This window comes from Puccinia triticina, chromosome 5A, assembly GCF_026914185.1.
Source record: "Puccinia triticina chromosome 5A, complete sequence".
Lineage (NCBI taxonomy): Eukaryota > Fungi > Basidiomycota > Pucciniomycetes > Pucciniales > Pucciniaceae > Puccinia > Puccinia triticina.
The window spans coordinates 4,134,297-4,153,498 of NC_070562.1; the positions used below are offsets into that span (position 1 = coordinate 4,134,297).

Sequence of the window (19,202 nt, forward strand, 5' to 3'; positions counted from 1 at the left end):
TGCTGAGGCCCAGTCGGACTGAGGGAGTCAAGTTTCAGTGGTGTGCCCTGGCGTGTGCCTGAGGGACGGTCGTCGATTTCGGTAGATATAAAGATCGGTTGTTGTGCAGGCCCAGTCTCCACCCAACCCACTGTCCCCGGTCCAGCCGACCGAGTCTTCTTCTTCTACTCCTTCCCAAACTTTTCTTTCCCCAAAACCTGCCGCCCACCATCCCCAGACCCACCCCCCTCCCTCCCCCTCAATCCGCAAGCGCCCTCTCAAGAAAAACGTTCACCCAAGACTTCTTTAGACTGCGCATCTTCTCAACCAGGTACATATCAAAAAAAGACCTCAAAAATATCTAAGAAGCACAAGACATATAGAGGACACCCACAAGATCCACTGTCCAGCCCTCCAAAAGATTAACAACAAGAGGAACGATTTGCGTATAAAACCATCCAGACCACTCTCCCCGCGCCCATCCGATACTCTGGGCAACCTCCTCTCGTCAATCATTATATCACCATCTTGAAAGCCTTTGCAAATACCAATCTCGTAATACGTACCCCTCCCACCTGTCGAAAACTCTCCATTCACAAACAGCCCAGAACATCATGCCAACCGAATCAGACCGTCTTCGCAGTCGGTTCGTCTCATCTGATTTGTCTTGGATCTGCCATATGCTCTCCTAAACTAACGATGTTGGTTCTTTTCATCATGATGTCCAGTTCCCCCATCGGTTATGGTGGCGGAAGCTCTCGCCGATCTGTCTCCCCACCTAGACCCCGGGACGGCCCGGTCAGCCTCCGTGATCGGCCCATCGTCTCTGGCCCACCCGTCCGGCCTCGCCATGCGCCTCAAGACGTCGAGCCCACCAACGTCCTCGGCGTCTTTGGACTCTCCATCCGCACCCGCGAGGCTGACCTGGAGGCCGAGTTCAGTCGATACGGCAAAGTCGAAAAAGTCGTTATAGTCTATGACCAACGAGTTGAGTCTCTTCTCTCTCCCTCTCTCCATCACTTTTTTAAAAAAAAATCTGGAAACTCATGCTTCCTTCTTCGCTTTCTTCAGAGTGATCGGTCCCGTGGCTTTGGGTTCGTGACAATGAGAGATGTCCAAGATGCCTCGGCTTGCATTTCAGAACTGAATGGTTTGGTAAGTCGATTGAATTTCGATATGCACCCCACAGTTGACTAACTCTTTTTCTTGTTTACAGGATCTTCACGGTCGACCCATTCGAGTGGATTACTCAGTCACCACCAAGCCACATCAACCCACCCCAGGGCAGTATATGGGCAGCAAACGTGAAGAGGATGAACGTGCTGGCTATGATCGTTGGGGTGGCCCACCGCACTCTGGCTATGGTCGTGGCCCTCCAGCATACCCAGCTCATGGTGGCGGTTACCGTCGCGATGACTACCGTCGAGATGATCCACACGGTGGCTACGCCCGCGGTCGTGATGAGGGGCCTTACCGAAGCTACCGTGATTTCGATCGGCGGCCATCTCCTCGGCGATCAAGGTTAGTTTGTCCGGATTACTCAACTGGCAATTCATCCGCGGTTTTCATCTAACCACTTTCCCCCTTAACTCTGTCTATTCAGATACGATGAGAGTCCTGGCCGTGCCCCCCGTCGACGCCGCTCCCCCTCCAGATCCCGTTCTCCAATACCGCGTGGCCCTGCTCGCAGAGGTTCACCCAGGGAATATGACGAACCCCCGAATGGAGTCATCCCGAATGGTAATGGTCTCACCGTAGCTCCTCCGCCCCCACCACCTGTAGAAACCGCGAGGTGGTGATCGGTACTGAGGGATCTTCAGCACATGTTGGTGGTCTTGATACTTGATTCTCAAAAATGACGACTGTGACTCGAAGCTGATATTCAACTATCTTATGCTAGCATTTTCTTCGTTTTTTTGGGTAGTCGAATGATGTTGTTCTTTTGATTTTTGAAGCCGATTCAGAAATTGAAGTGCAAGTTCATTCACAAGAAAACTGGAAAGTGTTGCGGGGTTATTTGGGTCTATATATAATAGGGGTAATTAGGGGGCTACTTCAGAGCATAGAAAGACGTCTCATCATACATAATCATCATCTCGACTGCAATTTTCTCATACATACAAAAAAATGCACTCTTCCCCCCACTTTTATCCACCAATTTATCCTTTGGGAAGGGATCATGCCCATATAAGAAACCATTTTTTTCTATCGCAAGGAGTGAATAGTTTGATTCTTTATGGATTATTATATATTATCATCTTTTTTTTTTTGAAAGAAGTGGGAAAAGATTTACATACATATACAAAAAACAACTAAGAGAAAAGGGGGAACGAAGGAGGCGGGACAACCAGGGAGTGGGTGGAACATACAAGCTAATGAACCCTTATCCTGCAAAGACAAACCCGCACCTCTTGTTTTATAAAGAACTTCGTACACGCAAATCGTCAATTATCATGAATGAATATCGTCTATAAGTTGTCTCAAAATCAAAGAAATTGTCCATCTGCATGTCCCAAGAAAACAAAGCTGGCACGTTCGCCTTCCCACCATGCCGATCTCTCCCACGAAGATCCATTCCATGCTTGCCCCCCTTCCCCCCCATCCTTAAGTTAACGATGACCAAATGAGTCCACTTCCGTTATCTCTGTCATCTTTGTTCTTCGCTTGCCGGGCTGATGGTCTTTCATTTTCTACATCCAAGAGTACTCTCCCCACAAAAGAGGACTACTGTTTGGAGAGTTGGTGGGGGAGCGGTGGTGGGACATGCTTAGATACCGAGTGATGCGAGTGAAGAGAAGGTGCAACAAAGAGAGAAATGGACAGTTCTGACATGTGCTATGGTCTTCTAGTGAAGAGCAGAGAAGAAGGAAAGTCGGAGGCCCGTAGATCGGTAGCTGAGCTCAAGAGAGTGGCTCCATGCCCCTCCGCAAGAAAACCAACAAGCAATCTGCTATGCCCATCGCAAGCCTCACCAGTTCTACGTTGCGAGACCGAAATGAGAAAGAGGAAAGACCGCCAACGAAAGGACTCACGAAGCCGTATTTTTTATGCTCATTTGGAGGCAGAGAGAAAGGGGATCTGGGTCTGGGTTGAACTTTTGAGAACAGCGGCCTACGCAACCCAGGTCTACAAAACCCGTAGAGAGCTTTGATTGTGGGTTGATCTCACTCCATCCATGTCCAAAGCTCTATTCGTGAGGGAAGGGGGAGTTTCTTGAATGTTTCACTCTCTCTTGTGCTTGGGAGAGACATGGACTTCTACTCCACCCGTGGCCACTATTTGAAGTAATGGAGATAAAAACAAATCTGAGAGAAGCTGAGTTGGGACTAAGCAGGGATTGAATGGAATCAAAAATATAACAAGACTAGCAGAGAAAACAAAACAAATGGGGAAATACAGGGGAGGGAGATAAACTATGTACAACTACATGAAGTAAGGAAGAGACACATTCATTCATCATCCTCATCCTCATCCTCATCCTTGTCATCCTTGTCCTTGTCCTCCTCATCCTCCTTGTCAACAGTGGGTTGCTACGCTAAACTACACTATTTGACCAAAATCTCTTAGCCTAGCGGCCATTTTTCCCTCCAGGATTCATTTAGTGTTAGATAAAGTTAAAAACCGCTACGCTAACAGTCAGTGTAGTTATAATACTTTCATTTCCAAAACAAATAGTGTTAGATTTAAATAATAAGTGCTAAACTACAAATTAACGTAACTTGTTATAAGCTAACAAAATTTTTGCACACATTTAGCGTAGCTAGTGACAACATAAGCTACGCTACGCTAAGCAGAAGCTTCATTACACTGAACTAAATTGGTTAGCTTAAATTTTTTCACTCAAACCCAAAACAGGCACAAGCTTTGGGATGAAGAAAATAGCACTCTTCACGTAAGCTAAACATCAGCAAGATTGAAATAAAGTTTATCCCATTGTGCCAGCCAATTTGGCTGGGAAAGTATGCTGATGTATATCTCTCACCATGGTCATAGATTTCTTACGTGAACAGTGCTAATAGGTGTTTTTTTACTCCTTCTTATTATGATGAATAAGATAAATTATTTCAAGTCCCCAGGCAGATGTCCGCCTGAGATCTCTCATTTCATTATCATAGACATCACAACAAGACAGGAAAAAACGTATAAGCAGACAAACCATTAAAAAGAAGAGAAACAAGGGTGGGTGAGTGATGAGTTGAAGCGATCAAGCAAGATATGAGTGGACACCAGGAAAATAAAATAGTTAGTTGATGAAAAGTGACATCACACCAGTTCCAGCCAGCTACCCACCATCTATCCAATATCTATCCACTACCTACCCCAATCTCCCAACCATCTCCTCAACTTCCAAAATTTACCAAGGAGGTCCTGTTCAGTTTTTGATGAGCCCAACTGATCCTCAGTTCTGTCCAGCTGATACTCAGCTTTGGTACCCAGCTCATACTCAGCTTTTTTGCCCAGCTCATCCTCAGCTTTTTCACACATCTCACTCTCAGAATTGGAATAAAGCCTTTTGACCAGTCCTTGCCCAGGTGATGCTCAGCTTTGTACTAGTCCTGGCGTAGCTGATGCTCCTCTTTGTACCAGTCCTTGATCAGCCTTTTCCTAGTCCTGTCCCATTATATGCTCAGCTTTGAACCAGTCCTGGGCCAGCTGGTCAGCTGATGCTAAGCTTGCTGACTATCAGCTGAGCCAGGCCAGAGAAAAAGATGGGAATCAGCTTGGACAGGACCAGAGCTTAAATTCAGCTAGGCTAGGGCCAAAGCTGAGCATCAGCTGAGCAACGGAAAAGGCTGAGCATCAGCTGTGCCAGGGCAAAAGATGATCATCAGGTGACCGGTGCCAAAGCTGAGCATCAGCTGGGCCAGGTCAAAAACTGAGCATCAGCTGAGCCAGGCTAAAAGCTGAGCATCATCTGGGCCAGGGCCAAAGCTGAGCATCATCTGGTTTTGTCACATTGATTGCTTTGATCCTGACACCTGTCATGTGATCCCTAGATGTGCTGGTGGAGAGGAGCAGCACTGGAGCAGTGTTGGAGCTGAAAACAAAGCTGAATCATGTCACTTGCCATCAAGTGACTACTTTTTTTTCCTGGTGGGAGTTTATTGAGGGAGAAGTTATAATGTGATGAATAAGTATTATAAATGATGTTTGGTGTGCTGAATGATGGTTGTGTACTCTCATATAGTATATCAGGAGTGAAAATTGATGCTGTCTGAGGTCTACTGTGGTCCACTGAGTTCAATTAGAACCTGGTCTTGGGCAAAAATACAAAACATGTGTTTACATATGTAATCAAAGTACGACCACCACACTGAGAGTTAGCGTAACTTCACAGAGCACCAGACCAACAGTTAGTGTAGCTTTTTGGAACTCTAACATTGCTAAAATGATAATTCCAAAGAATTTGAATAGTGTTAACTTTCTTTTTCAATTCCAGCTAACACTACACTAACAGCTATTTTTTTTCTTCAAGAAAATGCCTTAGTGTTAGTTCGAAAAAATGAAAGCTAACAGTAACTTCTCTTTAGCGTAGCTGAAAACAGCTAACACTACCCTACGCTACAGCTATTGTTAGTGTAGCTGACCCACTGTTGTCCTTGTCTTCCTTGTCCTCCTTGTCCTCATCCTTGTCCTTGTCCTCTTCCTCATCATCATATTCTTCTTGCACAGTAAGTTTTTTCTGTTTCTTTTTCAAAGATTTATCCTTGATGCTTTCCTTTGAAGCCGTCTTGGTATTGTCTGATACAAATCCCTTTTTTGATTTGGTAGCGCTGTCTGATCCACGTGCGTTTTTTGCATTTGTAGCGCTGCCCTTGTTCAAGGTTGTCCTGGAGGATTGTGTAGCTTCCTGGCCGGTGGGTAGGTTGTCAGGATCTGCGCCCAAAGTCTTGGGAGCATCAGTAGGGGGGGGCTCAGTGAGAACAACTAAATCTTTGTGAAACACCCGTAAGATCAGTCGCAACTGCTTGTCCCTCATGGCCCCGGGTTTGACACAAAAGTGGGTCGTTTTGATTCCGTGCTTGTTGTCCTTGATGGAAAAAGTAACCCAGAGCTTCTTCAAGGTCGCGGCTGTTGTTTTGCCTGGCCACTGCTTGTGCAAACCATTGGTGGCTTTGGCTAAAAGAAAGGACAAATCAGTTTGGACCAAGCTTAATCGTAACAGTGAGAGACAGCTTACATATAGCAAGGTTCAACTTATCCCTAGTGGCCTTGTAGTTGGCCCCTTTACCCCCTGCAATACAAAAGAGAAGTAAATATAACAGTCGCATTGAATACCAGAAAGGTGGATAGAAGACGACTTACCAAAATTCCAGGGACTTTTGGGCGCCCAAACTTTGCGCTTACAAGTTTTCCTGGGTTTGGTGACTTGGGCCAGCTGGCCAGTAGCTCTCCTGATAACCTCTTGACCACCCACAAACAATAGGAAGTTCATTTCGATGTTGGTTTTCTTATCCTGCAAGAACATGTTGATGAACTGCTCCCCCAGGAATCTACCACCGCTGACGACTTTGCCTCCCGAGTCCTTGGGCTTGTACATAATCAAAAAGCCTTTGACCTCTTATGGAAGCACAAAAACCTGACTTACATCGAGCATCACCTTTTGGCTCCAGTGCTCAGTCTCAGCCTGCTTGAAAAAGTGATTTCCCTTGTTTTTGGACAAGATGCTTCCGAAGTCCCGCCATCAGGACCATTACAATCACCGCGTCCAAACGGGTTGGGCAGCAATGCCAAAAAAGCCAGATCTTTATATTGTTCTTTCTCAGCTTGATTGAGATTTTTCCAGAGGCGACCACATTCCCTCTTTTGGTTGTCTTGATGTAGATCATCTGTGAGTTGATTACCGTAAGATGAGTAACCAGATATGACTGACCAGAAGAGATAGCCAAACAACTTACAGTTATAAAACAATTTCCGAGCTTCAACATCATATTCACAGAAGTTGTTATACATTGTCGACCCTCTGAAACAACCACGATTTCCCAAATGTTTCAACACAGGATTCAGTCTAAGAAGTCTCTCCGCAGCCATCACATGGATTTCTTTTTGATATTTGTTGTAAGCTTTGGTGAATACACAACGGTCATCAGCCGTGAGATGTTTGTATCGTGCATGGGCGTTGACCTTCTGGCGCAGCTGATCAACTTCCAGATGCTTCAGGGACTCGACAATGCTTGGATCTAGATGTTTCCTGCGGTTCTTGACTTGCTTTGGCGTCTCTTCTCGGGAAGGATTGGAGTGCTGATTTTCAAATCCGGGGTTGTAAAAGCCTCCATTGGCATTGTTTGGCGGCTCTTCTTGAGATGACGGATGGATCCCTCCCAATGTTGAAGAACCCAATAGTATCAACATAGCAATTGAATCTAACATCAAACGCCTCCACCAAGAAGCTGTCCAATTCAATTGCAAGGAACTTGTTAAAGACCTCCACTTGACATATCTAGCCCAGAAAGCAATAACCAAGAACTGGACAAAGGATAACACTTACAGCGACCATTCCACTTGCGACTACATCTCCGCAACCAGAAGAGCTATTGATCTTGTTGATGTATATGGTATGCTACTTTTCATTTCTTTGAATGTCGTTGAGCGTTTATTCATCTAATCTTTCTGTGTGCAATCTTTCTGGTTCAAACTTAAACAAAGGTCAACGTTGTGCAAATGTTAAGTTCTGCTCATGCAACCCCAATGCTGTACGCCTGCTCTGCATGGGCTATCTCCCAGGCTCACCCATTCGACCGGTCACCGCCTTTTTGCTGCCACTACTTATCCTGCACCATTGCCTATGGAACAATTGTAACATTGGGGTGATGCCATTCACAACTGCCCTTCAGCAATATCTTGAACCCAGATCGGAGCGTTTGATGGTTAAAAACTCAAATCATGTGAGTCATGACTTAATCATTCTACAGCGCTAGATGATAAACTGATTTCTGATCAACATTTCCAGTCCTGTGACTTGCGAAAACCTTTCTCCGCAGCCGTTGATCTGTACCAAGAATTGGATGATCAAACCAATAGCATGATATCCAAAGTCATGAAACTCAACAAGCAGACAAATCTGGTGTCCCGTGCCTGTCCCGCGTGCTTTGGGCCGGCCCCAACAAACCTTCAAGATTATCCCTGATTGAAAAACAATGAGCTCATTGTTTGTCTTGATAGGAACTTTCAGCATCGTCACCATTCCAAGGCTAGCCAAGACTATCACCAACTAAACACTCCAAGCATCTTCCTCAAGCAATCTGAAGTGGACAAAATGTGTTGAGCTCGACTGGGACTGAGGACAGCGGACACAATGTGGTGAGCGGACGAGGTTTGTGGAAGGATGATAACATTGCATGACAGAAGAGTGAGAACAAGGATGAGAGAAGAAAAGAAAAGGAAAAAGAGAAAAGAGATGAAAAGGCTTACCTGAGGACAGCGGACACGATGTGGTGAGCGGACGAGGTTTGTGGAAGGATGAGGAAAGTTTCCTTCCACGTCCGCTGCCTCAGGTACACTACATACAAACTGTGAAATGTGTGTGAAGTGTACTAGACATGTGTAAGGCATAGAAAAGAAAACAGAAACACCTGAGTGAAACTCAACAAAATGACTGCTGAGATCCGACATATTGAGTTACGCAAAAAGACAAAGGACAAAGTATGTAGGACTGATAGATTTTCCATTTTGAGATTAGTGAACCTGACACTTATGCTGCCATTAAAGAAGGAACGATTTACAGAAGCACACAAAGCAGCTGATGAAAAGCGCAATGAGTCTTTGGGGAAAGGATGTGACGATACCGGCCTTATGGGATGTTGTTGTCTTCACAATGCTGCGATTTACCTGGCTAACATTAAAAAATCAGGCAAGCAGAGGTGCTTCCCATTGGCGCTGCTCACAAAATTGCTGGATAATTTAGAGCCTGATTGACATGTTGGCATCCTATGTGACATTGGATGTTCACTTGATAAGTACGTGGAATTGGTAAGTGCCCCACTAGTTTGCTTTAACACTATCATTATTGCCAAGTTAATTGAATTCCCTTATTTTTTTCACAGCGCGGATTAATGGGTGAGAAACGGAGGCGCCTTTGGTTCGGAACTTCCGTCTTTCACGCCTGCATTCACTCGTGGGGTTGTCAGCTTGATTATAATCCCCTGTTAAACAAGCGCTGGGGATTATCGGATGGGGAGGGACTCGAACAAATGTGGTCGTATCTTTCCCCCTTGATCAGTCCGTTACAATATGCCACACGAAACCACTGACTTTCCACCATTTCACGCCTACTCAAATACCATAATACCATAGGCATCAAGCAGCTCCGTAGGTGTATTCTACTTTCCATGTGGCGCATAAATCAAGCTGAAGTTCTTTCCTGTAGCCAAATGGCTCAAAAAGAAATTCCAAGCCGCCGAGTGGAGATGAAGGAGGTCTTATCGGGGATTCTGGAAAAAAAAATCCTTTTTCAAGATTGGGTAGCAGCTACACTAAGCGGTTCTAAAGGAGGCAATGGGAAGATCAACAACAATTCAAGGAATCACATACAGAAGAGAAAGAAAAACATCACTCCAAATTACTTGAGGTCTATAAGCAGGAAGCCACACTTGAAGCGTTGAGTTAGGTGGGCTTCAATTACTTTTTATTGCTCCTATTGAATTCCTGATCTCTTTTTTCCTCTGGATGACAGATCTTGCCTGCACAAGAATCCGTCTGTTTATCTACATATGTGGTGTTCAAAGTTGGTTTGCATAATTTTATGTATGCATAAATCATAAAATCATAAAAATGTTTTGGTGAAGAAATTTTGTATTACATAATCAGACAGTCATATCCCCTGCAAAAAAGATTTTATGATTTTATGATTTATGCATGCATAAAATTATTCAAACCAACTTTGAACACCATAATAGCGCACAGGAGGTTCATGAACTTCTAGATAAATTGGAAGACACTTCCAACAAGCTGAAGGAGGCTGCCGAGAGATTAGGGCGGACTGAGAGGCCCCTTGCAGATGAAGCCAAAGGTATGTTAGTTGATACAATAGGGGTGTTCAAAGTTGACTGCATAAAATTATAACACCATAAATTCATAAAATTTTAATCTGAAAAAAATGTGTAACACCCAATCACTCAAAAAAGAGCAACAATTCTAAAATGGTACATAAAAAATGATCACTCAAAAGTGTTATGATTTTATGATTTTATGGTTTGAAAAAAATATGATTTCAACTTTGAACACCCTTAATGCCTCTATCGGCTGATCCATCACTTATGAAGTTTTTATTTTTGTAGAGGAGCAAAAACTCCTCTTGCTTTTGTGGGATGCAAAATCTGAACTATACGTTCAAGCGGTGCAACTCTGGGCAGAATGGCAGCCACTCACTGACTCAAGAACAATTGGGTGTTGGTTGGGAACAAAGTTGAGAAAGAAGATCCAGAAGGCAATTCAGAGTTGACGTGGGCCAATCACCAAACTCATAGCCAATTACAACACCCAATTTGATCAATATGTTGCCAAGTTCCCAAGACAAAGAGTTGCCGACGCAGACAATCATCCCCTAACCTACAAAAATTTCTCAAGCATGCCCATCGACCATAAGTTTTGGAATGATGGCATCTATTACCATTCAAAAGCTTCATGGGCAATCGAGCCGGATGTACGGACAGGTATCACCTGCCTCCTTGTCCTCGAGAGGGTGGATGAGGAGATAGACTTGATTACTCAAGAGATGGCGAGATCAATTTCATGGGGATTAGCTATGTACAGACATATGAAGGACTTTATCCAATACATTTGAGCTTGTAAGTTATGTTTATCTCCTGATAACTTCTATGCTTGTAAGTTATGTTCTTCTCCTGCTAACTTCTACTAAACTCATTTGTGGTTGGACTGTCTGGATGGAAACAGGCCAAGCGGCTCTAGAGAATGAGTTCAATTTGACTGAGGATCATATTGACAATTTGGATTTAGGAGATATCTCAAGGGCCAAGAAGTTACGACTCATAAGCAAAGAGTTACAGTCTTGTTCATCTGCACATGGTACACTAATGCTTGAGTGGACGGAAAACGTCACGTGGATGTGCGCTCGGTGCCAGCCCAAACTACTTCACACTCAATATTCCGAATGGACAAATCTTATAGCCGAAATCTTGAAGGATCAACCCGTCCGGCAACCAAAGAGGGGACAAGCAGATGTTGTAGTTGACAATGATGGTGAGGAAGCAATCTTAGGGGTGCAAGTTGATGATGGAGAAGAGGACAGCTCGGATCCCAATGGTGCACAGGAGGATGTCGATGAAGCTCATTAAATTGTTAAATGTTTCTCCTCTTTCCCTGGGACTGCTTCTCTTGTGTTCTTTTTATCTCTCTTGTGTTTTTTATCTCAAGTTTTGAATTTGTATACATATTATTTATTACTCAAAACGACCCAAGAAAGTGACCAAGCATGTTTGCCGTACTTGAAATCAAAACAAGATTTCAAGTTTGAACAACCGAGAGGAGCAAAGAAGTCTAAACAACTGAGGGTGCAAGATGGATGAATAGATCAGATTCATCCATCTTCGGGGGTGGGGGGAGTGTTACATACAGTGCCCCCCACGACTTCTCAACTACCCCACACCTGCAAAAAAAATTTGAACTTTGAACAATGTGTTCAAAGTCACCAGACATGTATCACATGTAAACTATACATTTTTGAGCCCTACAGACGTAGGAGAACTCAAAAATATAACTTTGAAGTCTGTGCAATGCCTCAAAAAAAAGTTTCATTTTTTTCAGATGCAAAATTTGGAACAGCTGGTTTTAAGACCATAGTATGTGGTTACAGAAATGTACTATGGACTTATAGAATATTTATTATGTATTTAGAGACTAAATTATCTATGTACATACATACTACAGGTGTAGGTATTTATGTAGATATGTACCTCCTTAGTTATTGATGATTGCCATATCCATCAGTACACTCTTTGGAATGTGGCAATGTGAAGAATATTTCTTCATTGCTCTCTTGGCAGCGATTCCAATGAAATTTCAATGACTTTGGACTATTATCATGCATGTTACCAGGTCTGGTTGGTGAAATGTGACATTTGCATCAAAAAATGGGCCAAAAAGAGCCCAGCATCAGCCCACTTTTAAAAGAATTTTTGGAAAAAAAATCTCCAAAATTTGGAACCCCCCTGTAGGGATAGTTGAGAAGTTGTGGGGGGCACTGTAGTTACGCGGACGGGTGAGTGCTTGTTACATATATACGGACGGGTGAGTGTTGCAATTACAGACGGGTGAGCTCGGGCGGGGTGAGTGTTATGTATACCTGCTGGACGGCCGGGGCGGGTGAGTGTTGCAATATGGTGTTGTAAGGCCCATGATGCGGGTGGTTATGTAGCTATGTAGTGCTGGTGATGTGGTGTATGGGGGGGGGGGGGGGGGGGAAGAGCAAGGACTGGCGAAAATTCTGGGGCCAAATACATAGCCGGAGCTTGAGCCTCGAGGTGCGGCTGGAAACGCTGGACATGTAAGCGTGAATGGTACCCCTCTACGTACCATAAGAAGGCTTTCACATATTTACTATGTACAGTATACATATATGGTGTTCAAAGTTGGTTTGCATAATTTTATGCATGCATAAATCATAAAATCATAAAATCTTTTTTGCAGGGGATATGACTGTCTGATTATGTAATACAAAATTTCCTCACCAAAATATTTTTATGATTTTATGATTTATGCATGCATAAAATTATGCAAACCAACTTTGAACACCATAATAGTACAGAGTAGTGGCCACGGGTGTTCTACTCGAGCCTGGTGGCAGTGGTCTGTTGATTTGGAATATGTACATCACTCCGCGGGACTTTTGGTCGCCGCCAACATACTCCGCGCATTTCGGTGGTGCTGTGCATGATGCATACGCATGCATAGCTGATCACGCTCATCCCAAATTTCCGGTGTTTGGCTTTGCCCGCTGCAACACACATTTCGAGTCCGACCATGGGGTTTTCACGGCCACGATACAACCAGAAAGCAAGGTCCCACAGGTCAGCACCACAAGAAGAAAACAAGAATCAAAACTCGGGCGATTACTCCGGGGTCGAATCAGCCGTTGATCATGAAGACCTCAGATCCAGTTCGAAGCCACCTACCATCTCTACCGTCAACCAAGAAAGTGAAGATCAGGGACCTATGTCAAAGAAGAAAAGGAAACGATTCGAAGCTTACGTCCAGAAGAAGTTAAAAAAAGAGCGCAGAAATGAGCTCATTCAGGTCGGTGCCTCTCCATTGACATTTCCCCCTATTTGCACCAGCAAACCTGACGGTTTTTGCGAATACTTGTCACTGTATCGGCCAATCCGTAATCAATCAGGGATTAGAGTAAGTTTTCTTTATATAACCTGAAGCATATCTTATGAGAAATTCAGTAAATTGATGCCTTGGTCTTTATTAATTAAACAGGAAAACACAATCCTCAGTTAAGGACCCTTCGGCGTTTATCTCCACCGCCCACCTTTGCTCCTCGTCCGTTGCGAGAACTCAGCGAGAGCTTAAAGCCACAATCGCCGAGGTTGAGACGAGACGTAGAGAACGGGCTCGGGGCCTGATTTCCTCAAAGCAAAAGCTCCGATCCGGCTATCATAGTCAGACTGATAATGAAGACGAATCCGAACCAACCCCCGTCACGAACCCGTTTTCGGGAGCTGTCGAAATTCGCAGTGCTTCATCCGAATCCAAGAACATGTCAAAAGAGACATATCCCCAGCCTTCAAAACCTACTGACTCGCCAACAACAGCACGCCACAAGGTGGTCATCGGCAGCGCACTTGCTTCTGGCGCCGTAACTACACATGTCAAGCGCCCTTCGAAAAAGAAACGAAAACCGAATAGGGCCCCTTCGGTTTCTGATGACGACGACGATTCCTTTGACGACTCAGGATCTTCGACTTCTGCCTCAATAGCATCGGACGAACCAGACCAATCTCAAACCTCATCTTCAGGAAGCAGCTCGTCAGCATGGCCCGATGAAGAAGAGTGGAAAGGCTGTGACGATACCTTACCAGTCGAAGAGGCGTTGGATACTCCACGAAACCAGCCACAAACCGCGCTCACATCGGAACTAGCACCCAGAGTCAAGGGCAGTATTCGAGATTGGGCCAACAAGCAGCTACAACTAGCCGAAGAAAACCCTGATCTTGAAGCCACAACCTCAACTTCCGTCCCTAAGACGGTACCCGCTCATTTATCAACCATCAAATCGACGAAAACTGCGCCGACTCGTTGCGGACCATTGGGAGCGCCTTTGGATTTACCAGAAACACCTCTCTTCCTTCATCAAAAAACGTCCCATGTGCCACTTGAACGAGAAGAAGAAGTCATCGCCTCCCGTTCTCTGCTTCCGGTATTTGCGGAAGAACATACCGTCATGGATGCTATCCGACGACATCCGGTTGTAGTCATTTGCGGCGAGACAGGTAGTGGTAAAACAACTCAAGTACCCCAATTTATGTATGAGGCTGGATGGGGAAAGGTCGATGGCGACAATCCGGGTCTTATTGGAGTCACTCAACCTCGCAGAGTAGCTGCCGTCAGTATGGCTCGTCGAGTGGAGAAGGAAATGGGACTTACGGGCAAGGGTGTTGTTTCCCATCAAATTCGTTACGATACCACAACCAGCTCGACCACTAAAATCAAATTCATGACAGATGGTGTCATTCTACGAGAGCTCGCGGCCGATTTCTTGCTATCCAAGTACAGTGCTGTCATTGTCGACGAAGCTCACGAGAGGAGTATCAACACGGACGTCTTGATCGGTGTACTGAGTCGTATCGTGCGATTAAGACTGAAGACGTGGATGGAAAGCATATCCAGCCAGAACTCCGATCACCACTCGGCTGAGAAGACCTCCAACCCGGATACACAAACCAGCCTCTGCCGTCGACCTTTGCGATTGATCATTATGTCAGCAACCCTGAGGGTTTCGGACTTTACCATGAATAAATGCCTTTTTTCCGAGCCACCTCCCGTGATCGAAATCGCGGCACGTCAGTTCCCAGTTGCCGTTCATTTCATGCGAAGAACCCCGATGGACTACGTCACGGAAGCCTTTACCAAAACAGCCAAGATTCACGCTCGCCTGCCGCCTGGCGGCATTTTAATCTTCTTAACAGGTCAGCTCGAAATCACGAAACTTTGTCGAAAGTTGGAACAAAAATTCGGAAAGAAAACGGTCGAGGAGAGGAAGGCTCGAAAGGCGGCCCTTCAGTCCAAATCTTTCACGCTTCCCTGTGCACAGGCATTCCCATCAGCAGGAGATCGTGATGGCACTGTTCATGGAGATAGTCCACATGAATTGGTTGCCCAAGTGGAAGGCTTTTCTTCTGGGGAAGCAGAACTGATCCATTTGGGTAGAGACAAGCACGAGTTTGCTGCTGACGTCGACGAGGGTCAAGAATGGGAGGAAGACCCAGAGGCGCTAGACACTGATGAAGAGGACGACCAAGTTTTGGAAAGGGTTGACTTAGTCGAAGACAGTGATGGTAAATACTTTCTCAGAACTATCTCTACCCGCATTCGTGCTCAACTTGCTGACGCTTTCCATTTTTTTTCTCTTAGTACCCATGTACATTTTACCCCTTTACTCTCTTCTTCCAACCGACCAGCAAATGAAAGTTTTTGAAGACCCGCCACCCGGTACCAGACTGGTCGTCGTTGCGACCAATGTCGCTGAAACATCTCTGACGATTCCAAACATCCGCTACGTGATAGATAGCGGACGCGCCAAAGAACGGCATTACGACCTTTCTACTGGAATCCAATCTTTCGAAATAGATTGGATATCCAAAGCTTCAGCTTCCCAGCGCTCGGGTCGAGCTGGTCGAACTGGTCCCGGTCATTGTTATCGGCTGTATTCTTCAGCTGTGTTTGAAAATTACTTCCCTCAGTTCGCGAAGCCAGAGATCCAACGAATACCAATCGATGGAATCGTCCTGCAAATGAAGTCGATGAACATTGATACAGTCACCAACTTTCCTTTCCCTACCCCCCCTGACCGGTTTGCGTTGAGAAAATCAGAAGTATCGCTGGCCCATCTCGGGGCTTTATCATTTCCGCAAGGTCAAAGTGATTGGTTCATGAAAGGCGATCCCGGAGGTGAGGGAACAATTACGGATCTGGGGCGAGCGATGGCGAAATACCCTCTGAGCCCCCGATTTGCTAGGATGCTAGTTTCCGGCTTCCAGTATGACTGTCTGGCGTATGTGATTGCAATGGTGTCGATCCTATCGGTTGGCGACCCATTCATCCACGAAAGCGCAATCGATGAAGATAATCCGACCGATTGTCTTGACGAGCAGGCCATCAATGAAACCGAACTACTCAAAAACGCCGATTGCAAGGACCGAGAGATTCGCAGGCAAAAAAGGCGGCAGTTCTTCAAAGTCCAGCAACAGTTTGCGAGCTTGGGTAGTGGTGTTAGTGATCTGTTTAAAACTCTAGCGGTCGTCGGAGCTTACGAATTCGGGCAGGGTAATAACCCTTCAAAGTTCTGCCACGAAAACTTTGTCCGACCTAAAGCTATGGAAGAGATACATAAATTGAGAGCTCAGATCACTAGGATTGTTCAAGCTGCGACCATAGAAACCGGACTGAAAGTCGAATTCTCACCTAGTTTGATGCCACCATCCGAAACCCAGTTGAAAGTTTTAAGACAATTAATCACATCAGCCTTCATCGATCAAGTCGCGATCAAAGCCAGCAAAGTGAAATCTTGTCAGTCCAGCTCCGGAAAGCCGAACGTAAACAGTCACACTAAAAATTTGGCTGCCTATCGGGCCATTGGAATCGAAGAAGATGTCTTCATCCACCCGAGTTCAGTTCTGTTCGATTCTAGCGTCCATCCGGACCCTGAGTTTATCGTCTTTCAAGAACTTCACCGGACCGAAAAGCGAATCTGGATCAAAGGAATCACTTTAATTAATCCTTCTTGGTTACCCGTCTTGGGTAAATCTCTGTGTACCTTTTCCAAGCCGATCGAAAACTCCATCAACAAGATTCCTTCTCGTGCTACAGACACTGAACGTAAATGCATCGTAATTCCCAAGTTTGGTGGACCGACCCTGGACGTTGAGTTAGGTCCAGTTCAAATGACTCAACGCAAAGTCGGTAATCTCTGGGTTTGGGTGTAGTAATCATTTCTTTATTTTGTATGATGCTTCAAATAATCCCTGTTTTTCTCGCCGTGGCTGTTGTCAGCGTTTGTATTATTGTTTGTCTGGCTCTTAATTTTCTGCATTCTGGCACCATGTTCATCAGAAAGAAAAGCAAAGGCTCATAAAATTTTGATGAAGGTAGTAAACAAGAGTGAGCTGCCATCCAGTGTCTCACTTGCTGATATAAGTAAGAGTCCCAATAGTACCAAGATGACTACATATAACAAAAACCTGTCTGTGATGAAGCCCACAGGAAACCAATTTCTTTCTGGAACATTCCCAATAGATGAAAAAGAAAACCCTGACCCTCAAAAGAAAGTACCACTTTTCCAGAATAGAAATGTTTCAATCAGAAGATGAGAATATAGCTTTTGCAGCCCATGCATAAAAGATGTTTCATTCATGCACTATGAGTCATCATTTTTAAAACCTTGCTGCCAAAGGGCGGTTTTTTGAAACAACCTCCCATCTTTTGTTCACCACAAACATGTCATTGAGTGGAGTTTACTTTCACAGGAATCCAGACTTGGGTTTCATAGGAGCTGATGCAGTTATTTTTCATCTCTGCACAAAAAAATGATTCAACATGCACCTGGGGCTTTTGGACACAAATGAATATCCAAGAGGTGAATTAGAAGGAAACTCCAAATTACCTTGTTTACTGGTGAAAACTTGATCTCAATCAATCTTCACTAGCAAGTAATGTTTAACCCTTCCTTCTAAGTTAACAGCTTTAGACAATGGGAAGTCCTTTGTGTCTATTCACACTTTCTTTTGTAGGCTCATGGTGTGAGTCAGAGTACTGACCAGTTGATATCACTGTTTCTATTTTTTTAAGTTGGACAAGATCACATCTTTCACAGTGGCCATCTTCACCCACAACTCAGCCTGTACTGTAGCCACTTATAGTCCAGGTGCATGTTGTCAGGCGATCACTTATTTTGTGTTTTCCAAGAAGCTTGGACACTTTCAAAAAAAATGTTTTGGTAAATCTTGAAGCTCCCATATCTTCCATGTTTACTCCACACTTAGTCTTGACAGGTGTCAGATGAGACCCAGAGCTAAATCTAATCCCTGAGCCATCATCCTCTAGATGATGGTCAGGGAGTAGACTTCTACAAAAACAAAGCTCACATTTGGAACCGGAGAGGCTTTTTTACCGTTGCATTTCATTGAGTGGAGTGTGTATCCACTTGATGACCAAAGTGGAGTGTTTACTCCAACCAATGACTAGGTTACAATACTGAGTTGAGTTTGTCAACTTGAGTATGAGCCATCAGATGGAGGTATGCATTCCAAGTGATGACAGGTATTAACCAGTCATTGGAAGGGGTGCTGGTGTGTGTGCTTATTGGAGTCTAAATTTGTATGGTCCTCCTTGGATGAGCAGAATTTTTTAACAGTTTCTGGGGGTCATTGCTGGCAATGATTTTGGGTTAAAATTAAGCCCAAAAGTGGACCAGCAAGAATTTCTTTAAGCCTTGACCAGTGGAAGCATTTTAAGCTATTGCAAACCCCCATAGCGGTGGGTTTGGCTATATTTGATACCTCCTATTTGTTTTGAGGAGAGCTCAAAAAGAGGGATAGCTTTTATCATAGAAAGAGGAAACATACTAAATAGACTAGCTACATGGTCTGTGACAGGTGACACAGTCAAGAAACTATGCAACACTATTGCCTAGGGAATTATGGTGGTACTTTTAACAGGGTGATTGGGGTTTGGGCATCAATTTCACCCTTCAGTATGACAATGAGAAGAGGGGGAGGTCATGTCAAAGCAACGGTGGGCCACTATGCTAAACTATCCATAGCGTGCGTTATCCGCTAGTTTAGTGGTGTGTAGTTCCTGACACAGTGCCGCTAGCTGTAGCGCCCGCTACGGGCCGCTATGCTACACTAACGGGTGCTAACAGCGCTATCAGCTTTTTTGGCGGTTGAATAGCACTGCTAGCGCTGACAGCGGCGATAGAGGCCCTGAAGTTTCAAGGGGTGCGTTTTAGCGGTAGCGGGCAATCACTGCCCGCTAACAGAAAA

General features: G+C 44.8%; 3 protein-coding genes across 3 annotated transcripts; all 3 read left to right on the forward strand.

The window, feature by feature from the left end:
* Window positions 1-593: 593 nt before the first annotated feature.
* On the forward strand, window positions 594-1,778 carry PtA15_5A510 (uncharacterized protein; the record flags this gene model as incomplete). The annotated part of the gene is made up of 5 exons (XM_053169280.1): window positions 594-625; window positions 708-966; window positions 1,051-1,134; window positions 1,196-1,500; window positions 1,583-1,778. The coding sequence occupies 5 exons, from the start codon at window positions 594-596 to the stop codon at window positions 1,776-1,778; spliced, it is 876 nt and encodes a 291-aa protein (XP_053020492.1).
* Window positions 1,779-2,895: 1,117 nt separating this feature from the next.
* Window positions 2,896-3,120, forward strand: PtA15_5A511 (uncharacterized protein; the record flags this gene model as incomplete). Its single annotated transcript, XM_053169281.1, has 2 exons — window positions 2,896-3,017; window positions 3,087-3,120. The coding sequence occupies 2 exons, from the start codon at window positions 2,896-2,898 to the stop codon at window positions 3,118-3,120; spliced, it is 156 nt and encodes a 51-aa protein (XP_053020493.1).
* A 9,837-nt stretch (window positions 3,121-12,957) lies between these two features.
* On the forward strand, window positions 12,958-17,144 carry PtA15_5A512 (uncharacterized protein; the record flags this gene model as incomplete). The annotated part of the gene is made up of 4 exons (XM_053169282.1): window positions 12,958-13,230; window positions 13,331-13,338; window positions 13,420-15,497; window positions 15,574-17,144. 4 exons carry the CDS (start codon window positions 12,958-12,960, stop codon window positions 17,142-17,144), a joined length of 3,930 nt encoding a protein of 1,309 aa, XP_053020494.1.
* Window positions 17,145-19,202: the final 2,058 nt, after the last annotated feature.